Raw genomic sequence first — 10,248 nt, 5'->3', positions numbered from 1 at the left:
GAGCAATTCACTGGCCTGGGGTAGGGACTGTGCACAGCAGACCTTGAGCTTCAGTCTTCTTAACTGGCTATAATGAACAGGATGATGTCTAGAGGTTCTGAGTGGAGCAAAAGTATCACAGGTCTGATTCACATTTTGTTTTTCTTTGATATGGAAACACCAGGTGAATGGTGGTTCATCTAAATCAATATATTTGAGAGCACAACCAAGCTTACATGTCAGTCTAGAGGAAGAGATAATGGCGGTGGGAAGGAAGGAAAGGACAGGGAGAGACACTTCACAAAACCTGTATAAGACCTTCTTCGTCTTGCTCAATTCAGTTTGTTTGACTCTCCCTTCTCATTTCTCCCTTTGAGATAGAAACTGATGTGTACACTTCAGGCCTGTCAAAAGAAAACTAACTCTACACTTAGGTGGACATTTGTGACCTTATGTGTCTTAATGAAGTGACCTAAGCCTCTTGTTTGAGAATCTGTTTTCATTTTGCAGCAGAAATGTCAAAAGTACTCTGCCACAATGATTCTGAGGGCATAGGACTTTATGCCACACAAAATGCCGTCAAAATCAGCACAGGGCATAAAATTCTGAGCTGTTTCATTTTTGGATTGCTTGGATTAGGAGAAATTCAACAAGTAGTAAGGTTTTCCAATCTCTTGCAAGTTTTATCTAAGGGTAAAATGATCAAGAGGTCCTCCTGGTATCACTCTTGTGTCAACCATGCTTTGAAACTACCAGGAATTCTTTGTGCTTTTGAAAAAAAAATGGCTGCTCTGGAATCAAAGTACTGTTTCAGCACCAGTGAATGCATGACCCTGTTTTCTTCTATGCAAATGTCAAATTACATTTATCTCTATATGCTTCAGTAAGGCCAAAAAGCTGCCTGCAGACAAGTGGTCACTCTCTGCACATCAGATTCTACTAGGAAGTCTAGGTTGTTTTCTTACGCTTTTGAGGAGACAAGATGTGCTTTGCTGGGCTTGTGAGCCAACACTTCGTTGGTGTCAGTGAATAATATTTGACTGATGCTTTAGGAGACAATTAAAACTAATACAGTGAATACCAAGTGATGATGGTGATGTAACTAATTAATAATTATTTTATGCTCTCAGGGACCATTTTCATTCTGCCACCTGAGAGTTCTCTGCCTTCTGTAAAGAAGCTAATACCTCTCTTGCTCCTTTTCTGACTTTGATTGCTTGGCTCCAGACCCAGATTTCCAAGGCTGCATAAAGTGTCTAGGGCACATAGCTCCTGGATCTAATTTGTAGTATAAGGATATAATAGTTGGTAATGAAGTTGGTTGAGCAGAGGCAAGGAATCTCAGGGCAGCCTAGCATGGGGCAGGGGCTGAGTCTGTAACTTGCTTTTGGAAAGACTGCAGTGCACTGTAGGCTTGCCTTGTGCTTTGTGTGGCTCTGCAACTCTTCAACAGGCAATGCTCATCTGAACCCCACAGGTGCCACTTCTAGGTAAACAGGGGATATTGTTGGAACATACTAGGTCTGTTCTGTTGAATGAGAAGAAAGCTATTCTCCCTAAGCAATATGCCCCATGAACCCTGCTGTCTCTGAGACAGATTTTTTTTTTTTTTGCCAAAGGGGCAGTATTGCCACCATGGGATGTTCTGTGAAGAAAGCAGGCTACCTATACAGTAGCGATCAGAACGGCAGTTCAGAGCACAGACTGTTACAGAGAAGACTATATTACCACTGGACAGTTTTTCTCTGTTTCTATCCTGTATTGTCTATTCAGTAATATAACTTTTCCATTTCTTAGGTGAGTCCTCTCCCTCTCTGAAGTGTAGCACATTGGAGGCTGTACTTAGGAACAAGCAACTGTTAATTACCACACTATTCTTCCAGAAAATGAAATTTCTCATTTGAAAATAATAGCATAAAATCATAATTTCTGTGATGTATACAGGGTTTCTTATGTCAGAGTTTTAAGTTCTTCACCCCTGGCCATAGTCAGGAAGAAGGTTGGCTGGCATAGGTGAAATTTCTGGTGTTTGTTACTCTCTGAAAATTGTTCGTTACTCTCTGAAATTGTCCTAATTTGACAACTATGCTACCTCATTGTGGTGATTTCGACATTTCCATGATCTTCCAAGATGAATCATTTACTGTAAACCATGCATCTGCAGTCCATTTAGTAGATTTAATTGCAGACCTCAAATATGAAGGGAAAATACTTGTTTTATTTATGGGCTGTATAACAATAGAGTCATCAGGAGAAGCTAGTGTTCTGTGCAGAGAGAGACCTCAAAGTACCTCCTTAATGGATGACAGCATGAATGCAATTCATTAATGTAGAAGATGTTATTAATGGGTGTAAACAAGAATCTCCGGTTTTTAGCGGAAGTGTTCTACCATTCTGGTGGCTGAGGCCAAGAGTGTGTCTGTTACATTCCACTGAAATTTCCCCAGACCCCGAGATGAGTGCAGTGTATGAAGAGAGAAATAATTACACTTGCCAGGGAATTACTTTCATAATTCACCCACAGCTCTGCTCTGTGCAAGTTATAGCTCAGTTAGTTTTCACGGCACCTCCACACTACTGATAAAGAAGCTGGATTGCATTATGCACATCAAAGTGGATATTCCAGGGCACCATTGATTAGGCTCTTTTATGTTTTTTTTGCTGCTGTGGTTGATGTTGTTTATATGCTGGATTGCATTATGCACATCAAAGTGGATATTCCAGGGCACCATTGATTAGGCTCTTTTATGGTTTTTTGCTGCTGTGGTTGATGTTTATATTAGGGAGGCTTAATTGCAGTATCCAGGAAAAAAAAAAACCCAAAACATAACTAGAACTGCCCATCCATTACATTTCAATTTCTATTATGGAAAGATGAAGAGAATTTGTATTATTCCATTGGGCAATTCCCATTGCCAAGGCTGAGAAAGAAGTGTTCAAGGACCTAACTTACCCTTGAACTGGTATGTACTGAATTGAAGCACCACTGCTTACCATAAAACCTTGGGAACAGGAATCAAAACTCCTGGGGTCCTTTATTTTCTCTGTCATTTTTGCTTATGGATTTACTGGCTTTTCTTATGCAAAATAGAAAATATATCAAGTGGGTTCTGTTTGGCATTTTCCCTAGTTTACCGCCTACTGCAACTCTGGAGAATTTAAAACACTTCTTTGCTGCAGATGCACAGACCTTGAGCAAATTACTTTCATTGCATCCCTAACTCTAGCACTGCCCTACCTTTCAGGTTGATCTTTATCACAAATATTAGGGAATATGCAGATCCTAGGAGCCATAAGAACCATGGGAAGGAAATGGGTGCTGGCTTGTTCCTCCAGGTCAAATCTTGATTAGGTTAGTGGACCTTAGCTGGGCAGGGGTTCCTATTGAAGCCCCTTGGAGTGACGCAAGTCAGCAGGATTTAGGGTCAGATCATGTGTTTAATGTGGAAGGGAAGAGTGGTAAAATGTTGCTGAGATGATGTTATTCAAAGGACTGGTCCTGTTCTCCCAGCTTTTGTGGGCTTTGCTGCTAGCTTTCATGTCCAAACAGGCAAGGTCCTGGCTTCTAATTTTTTTTTTTTTTTTAAACTGTACTAATGACACAAATAAAGGATGGTGAAATCCTCCAGTTCTAGTGTTATTTACACAAAAAGACTCCTGCTAGAGCAACTGAGTCAGATCATCAGCTCTTTGTTTTTTGCATTGGGGACATAGCCAAGGAGATGTGAAATCATAACATTTAGACTCTTCTGTCAGTTCTGAAGGGCTCTTCCAGCTTCTGGGCAGCACAAGTGGCCTTTCACACTTAACCGGTTTAGGCACAAGAAGGAGGAATCATCTAGCACGACTTTAGCAGCCTTGACACTACCCTAAATTATGCTGGAGGCATGTGGTGTCTCCTTATTTCACTAAGTTCATGCCTCTCTTCTCATTCTTCTGAACCTCCTGATTGAGTTCAAAAAGGTCTAGATTTTCTGCTTGTTCCTCAGACTTTAATAGACACAGTGTTGGCATCATGCATGAAGAGCAAGAGGGAGCTCCCTTTGAATCAGCTCTCACTGGTAAACAACACTATAATCTCAAGGTTGTTGTTGAATTTCAAACCCTTGTGAAAGTGATTTCAGAGTTTATGAGGATTTAGAGCTCAAGCAAACCAATGAGACTGCTATCAGAAGAAAATGATACTTAATTCAAGCATGCTATTTTCATTGCAAACTAAACAGCATGCATTGACAGGTGAAGATTTTAAATGAGAATTTTTCCTCACTTCCCTCTATGTCAGGCTGCTGTTCCATTCACATCAAATGTTAATGTGCACAAATATGGCAAGAGGAAGGCAACTGGAGTCTTGATTTTTGAAAAGACTATTTACTAAATTCTATAAACTGTTGAGTTAAAATACAAAATATGTATTTTAAATGCTTATTTGCCAATATGGACCCCAATCCTATCCCAGTCTTCTCAGCTAAAACTGAACCTTGGAACTGCACAAAAGAGTCCACAACCGAAACTGTAGATCAAATATTACAATTGAAATGTGACGTTGGCAGAGACAAGACAGAACTAATTTAATTTTTCCTGTCAGTCTCTGTAGTAGATCAATTAAACTGCCAAGTGGATCAAATATTTCAGACTGTATTTATTACATTAAGTATTTATGTTCAGGCTGAGCATTTAAAGTATGATCTCATATAGGAATACAAGGAGGTTCAGATCAATTCAGCAGAATTTGCTGTAAGTTAATGGAAATCTAATTGTGTATTTTAATTTTGTGTACAGGAGGCAGTAAGTTCCTGAAAGAAGGGAAACAGTACCTTGTCTGTATTGTAGCGACCTGATCCAAATCGCATTAAAGTAATATCAGACTGTCAGAGATGTTAGTGGGAGCTGGATCAGGCTTTAGGGCTAACGGCTTAACCCTCACTGATTTTGATGGGAGCTAGGTGCCTAAACTCCCTTGAGGATCTGACATAAGTAAGAACCATTCCTTCCTTCCCCACTCTGGACTCAGGGTTACTGCAATAAGATGTAAGAAAATGTTGATGTCTGCTAAATGTGGATGCATCTTTCTTGGTGAAAGTCACGTCCCTGCCCATTGTGGGCTGACTGATGATCAGGTGGAGACCTTGGGGTCCTGGGTCTCCCACCATTCATCTTGGCTTTTGTGCCAACAAAGTTAAATTGATTTCACTGGACTTACTACCTGCAGACACAGGAAATTGTAAAGTAGATTCAACCTTCCTTTTACATTAGAAGGAAACAGGGCTAAATCCGACTCTTCTATATTCTAGCTGGACCCTGGAGCAAATAACAGTTGTTACTTTACATTTTCTTTCTGTGTGTGAACTGTTGTTTGCAAGGGTTTTAACCTCAGTGAAAATTAAAGGAGTGGTTTATGGGTGAAATATTGCTAGATACCCTAGTCTCCACCACAGGTAACTAACTCTCCACCCCACTCCCCCACCCCCCAACATTGCCACTGGGTGATATCAGGTCTAATTATTAAGTGAAGATCTTAGACTGGTACTGAAGATTGATAAATATTTTATCCCTAACAGTGGAATAAAAATTATTCATAGGGGATGGAGGTGATTCCTGCTCTTTTGAAAAGGGGAAGACTCTTTTCCACTTCTCCCCACTTCCGGCTAAGCAGACAATGGCTGTGCTCTGTCCTGTGTTAGGTACTGCAGACAGGCCAGCCCTCCCCTCAGCCGGGGGGATAACAGCCACATTTGAAAGTCTCACACAGTTTGTGTTAGAAAGCATGAGTGCAAAGACAGCTGATGCTCCCACATTTCAGAGCTGAACCTCAAGGTTGTGGGGCTTAATAGTAGGGAAAAAACAGACTTCTGTGCGATTTCTGCAGTTGAAGACCTGCTGCAAGCTGTAGGGACTCTGAAATGCCGATCTTCCTCTCCTCCCTCCTGTTACAACAGTGGCCGTCCAGCACCCTTGAAGCAGCTGCAATTCAACAGGGCAAAAAATGACTTTATGAGCATGGTTGGTGGTGGCAAAAACTGTATATAGTATTACTGAGTAGATTTTGTTATAAACCCTCCTTATGACCTGCTTGAAGCAGCCACAGGATTGAGGATTGAGCTTCCTAGTGCTAAAAGATAATGGAGGATTTTAGTCAAGTGCTGAAACTTGCTTGTGCGATTCATTTGAATGCCTGGACCCATGGAAATGTTGGTCTGCTGATCATATGCCCTATCAGGGGAGTATTACAAGAGAAAAGAAGACTTTCCAGTTACATTAATAGCTTGTCTCTTGTAAATTCTGTTTTTAAAAAGCAAAGAGTTTGGTGGGGTTTTTTTTCCAAACGTTATCGGCAAACTTCTAATCTCTGACAATTGCTGTGGAGAAGTCTTGCCAACAGCCTAAAACAAAACAACTGTCTGCCTTCATCCCTAGCAGATGGGAGCTGACCCATTGCTACCGAGAGCAGAGGTGTAAAAGAAAGACTACCTGCTCCCTGCAGGTTATTAGTTCCATCACTTAGTCATGAGCCATTTAACTCAAATATTAACTGCAGAAATTAAAGCAAGTCCTTGGCTTGGAAAGATCAGGGGAAGACATTGCATGGTGTCAGGATGTGCATGGCTGGGCTGTTCCTTGTTGGGGGTAGTGTATCAGCGAAGGACAGGCTTTTGCCAGGGGCATAGAAGAGAATGTGGAGTTTACATGGCCTCTGAGAATACTGGAAAAACGTCACCCAACATTTCTCACCAGGGAGCAAATTAAAGTAGTAGCTTGGTAATTTTGACCTTCCTCCCCTCCCTACTCCTCAGATACATTCTCTTTCATTTGACAGATGCATCTAAAGTAGGTGCCAGGGTGGCTTTTTGGATGGACTACGTGTCCTGCATAGTGATCAACGTAGATTTCCAGGCATGTTTTTTTGGGAACTGGCTCAAGACCCAGCGTTATCAAAGATAAGCCAGAGGAAAACCCTGCAGTGGTCCACCTCAGGATGGAAGCTGGTGGAGCAGGACTGCCTCTGGCAGTGAGTTGCAAGGGAGCCTTTGGCTTAGAGGGAGAGGAATACCTATTTCTCCCTCTTTCCAGTGTTTTACTGCCTGCTTGGGACAGGCCACGTGTCTCAGGTGACAGTGTAGAGATGGCCTGGCCTGTCTCTCCTGATGGGACTCTTAAGCCATGTCAGCAGCAGCAGCTTATGGTGGCCTTGGCTCACTTCTGGAGGCCCTTCTCTTCAAGGTGTCATCCTTAAGCAGCACTGGGTGGGTGAAGGTAGAACAGACTCCTACAGGTAGATATGATGCCAGTAGCTGGCAGGGGCCTGGCCAAGGAAAAGCCTATCTCACCTCATAGTGAAACAGGACGTCATAAGTTCTTGAATAATAAACAGGATATTTTCACCTTCCTCTGCAGTAGTCTTTCAGGTGCAGATAAGTGATGGGACACCCACACTCACCCAACAAGTGCAGCTGTCCAAATTGATCAGGTTTCAGTGTGCAGGTGGAGGGTGAAGGACACCTCCAGTCTGTGGCTGTTCAGACCCCACAGAACAGCAGCCTGGGATGAGAGCTGGGGGTGAGCTCAGCCTTGCTTGTGCGGCAATCTCATGTGTGGTCTAAACTTCACTACCTGGTTCTGAGCCTGCTTGCCCTCCCTCATGCTGTTTGTCACCCTGCGTGACTCACAGGCTGATCCTTCACAGTGGGCCTCAGCAGAACAGGATTTGGCTTTTCTAGCCCTGGTCCAGAGAACATCTACATACCCACTAAAGGTCAATAGGGGAGGGGTTTGTTGCCATTTGAGACCCCCAACCCTATCTCTGCCCTCTCCGAATTGACTGCAGAGGGAACAGTCTGACAGTCCCCATGACCTTCCCCATCAGTGATGGTGCCTTGTCTCCTTCCTCCCCAGGGAGCCCGCTGTGCTCGTGCTGCGTTCCAGACCCCATGGGCCTCTCCTTCCTGCCCACCTATGGCTGCCAAAGCAACCGCACTGCCAGCGTGGCTGCACTGCGCATGAAGGCCCGGGAGCACTCGGAGGCTGTGCTCCAGTCTGCCAACCTCCTGCCCACCACCAGCAGCAGCCCCACTCCTCCTGCCAAACCCAGCCCTGAGGGCAGCCAGGACAAGCAGCCCTCTCCAGCCAAGGAGCAGATGGAAGGAGAGAAGAGCGTATGAGGCCAGACTGGTGCCGGCCCCTCGGCTCAGGGCAGGGACTCGGCCGCCGGGGCTCTGCCGTGGGGGGAACTGCAGTGTGGCCGTGCCCTGGCAGGACATCACGGGGCACCAGAGACCTGGCGAATCTGAGTGGCCTCTTCGGCTGCCTTTCACACACCCTTGCTTTTCTTGTGCCACTGTAGGTTCATTCCCCTGATTTATTGGCACTACCTGTGTTTGGAAATGTTCGTGAAACTGTTTTTAGGCCCCCCTCCACATCCCAGGGACATCAAAATACCCAGGATCCTGGCTTGCTCCCACACATCTCAGCTTCACATCCCACATGAGGCAAAGGGCTGGCAGCAGGACAGTGCTTCCAGATGCAAGGTCCAGGGCAGAAGAGGCATCCAGGCATCATTTCCCCACCATGCACAGCAAAGGTGAAGGATATACAGTTATATACCACGCTGATCTGAGGTTTTCTGATGGCATTTGACTTCAACTAAACCTATCCCACGCAAGCCAGGTGCAAGAGAAGCAGAAAATAGAATTTAAAACTTCACAACTTTTCCTTCTCCCCTCCTTTCTTCAAAAATGAAAACTTTCCATGGAGTAGGTTACTGGGAAATTGCTGAGATCAGTTTACCTGTGAATAAAATCCTGTGAATGTTAGTCTGCTACTCTTGCCATTCCCTGGGTTAGACATAAAAGACACATGACTCCAGAGCAGCATTCATAGCTTCAAACAGCTGTGATGGTATTTAATGGAGAGTGCAGAGATCTGAACAAAGCTGGGGTTATTTTAGCATCATTCTCTTGGAAAAAAAGATTGGAAAACTAAATAATCCTGCACTGCAACACTGCAAATATGTCCTTGCATGTTATGTTTTTAATAAAAGGGATATAAAGCTTGGAAGGGTATTCCTTTATGCCATCCAAAATCAGACTATTCCATTCACTGAATGCTTATTGTAATGAATCTAGATATGACAATGTCTTAATTATTACAAAGTGGGTACAGTGCAAAGGAGAAATTGATGCCTCAGGAACTTATCTCTGACCCAAAACTGTCTTATCTCTGTCTTATCTCTGACCCAAAACTCCCCAGGGCAAAACAGACTAACAGTTGATGCTCTAGAGAAGGCATTTTAATTTTGGGTCCCCCACATTTTTTCCAGGGAAATGCAGATAAGACTTAAATTTAGTGACATGGACTTGCTTTTCTCAGGTGCTGTTTGCAGACTCCTTAGGCTTGTCCACAGATGCCCCTCGAGAACAGGGTGAAACCACTGTTTTGTGACTTGACCAAGTAACATGGAGGCCAGTGGAAGGATTCCTGTAAGCTCTCAAGGTCTTCAGAGCAGGTCCATCATGAGAATGCTGCTAAAGTCTGTCCTACTGCCAACAAAAAGCTCTGTGTTACAGCCCTGGAAGTGATGCTGTTTAAGTCTTAGGCTGATTTTGGCACAGAATCTCATCTAGCAGAGCCTGTAGGTTTCCATTTGCTAGCTGAGGTTTTTCTGCCACTCTTCATTCAGGGTCGATCCTGCACACTGTGCTGCGGACTTCCTGCAATGTGCTGAGCAACTCCGGCAATGTGCTGAGCACAAGCTTTTACACTGGGTTGTGTTTGGCTTCTTACTGGATCTGAGCTTGAGGATGTGCTTGGAAAGGTAGGCTCAAATAAAGTCGGCAGCAAAAATTTCTCTACCCTACACAAGTGATCTTAGCCCATGAATTTCACAGAACCTGGGACTTCTCTGGGGCTCACAGGACCCTCTCGTACCCCCAGGGCACACATTGGACACAGCTTGGTATCAGTGCCCATTCAAAACACAGAAGACCAGGTCTTCAGAGGGGTGGCTTGGCAGCAGCGAGCACTTTCATTGCTCCAGGAACGAAGGGTGCCGGGCATCCCCTTTCTTCTGGACACAGGCCATCAGGGAGGACAGTGCTAGGTCTCTCCTTGGATACAAATACACACAAAAAAAATACTGACAAGGCCCACATTCATCAGATTGAATAATTTTGCTTAACTTTTGCCACACCGTGTGTTTCTTAGGGCAATTCTGAACTGTTCTAACTGTGGAAGGAACATGCAGTAGTCTGTGATCTGTCTTTGTGTTCCAGCTTC

The 10,248-nt window shown here is 44.0% G+C and overlaps 1 protein-coding gene across 1 annotated transcript in view; it reads left to right on the top strand.

Annotated features, from left to right (window-relative positions):
• Nucleotides 1-8,135, top strand: part of DRGX (dorsal root ganglia homeobox) — a gene marked incomplete at its 5' end in the record, with an annotated part of 13,751 nt that extends 5,616 nt beyond the window's left edge. Inside the window, one exon of the mRNA XM_010158386.1 lies at nt 7,870-8,135. Coding sequence (XP_010156688.1) covers nt 7,870-8,135 — 266 coding nt within the window. The remainder of the gene's footprint in view (nt 1-7,869) is intronic.
• Between the last annotated feature and the right edge of the window lie 2,113 nt (nt 8,136-10,248).

Source organism: Eurypyga helias, unplaced genomic scaffold, assembly GCF_000690775.1.
Source record: "Eurypyga helias isolate BGI_N326 unplaced genomic scaffold, ASM69077v1 scaffold29610, whole genome shotgun sequence".
Lineage (NCBI taxonomy): Eukaryota > Metazoa > Chordata > Aves > Eurypygiformes > Eurypygidae > Eurypyga > Eurypyga helias.
The sequence above is the reverse complement of the archived record's forward strand: the minus strand, read 5'-3'. Positions and strand labels throughout refer to the sequence as shown.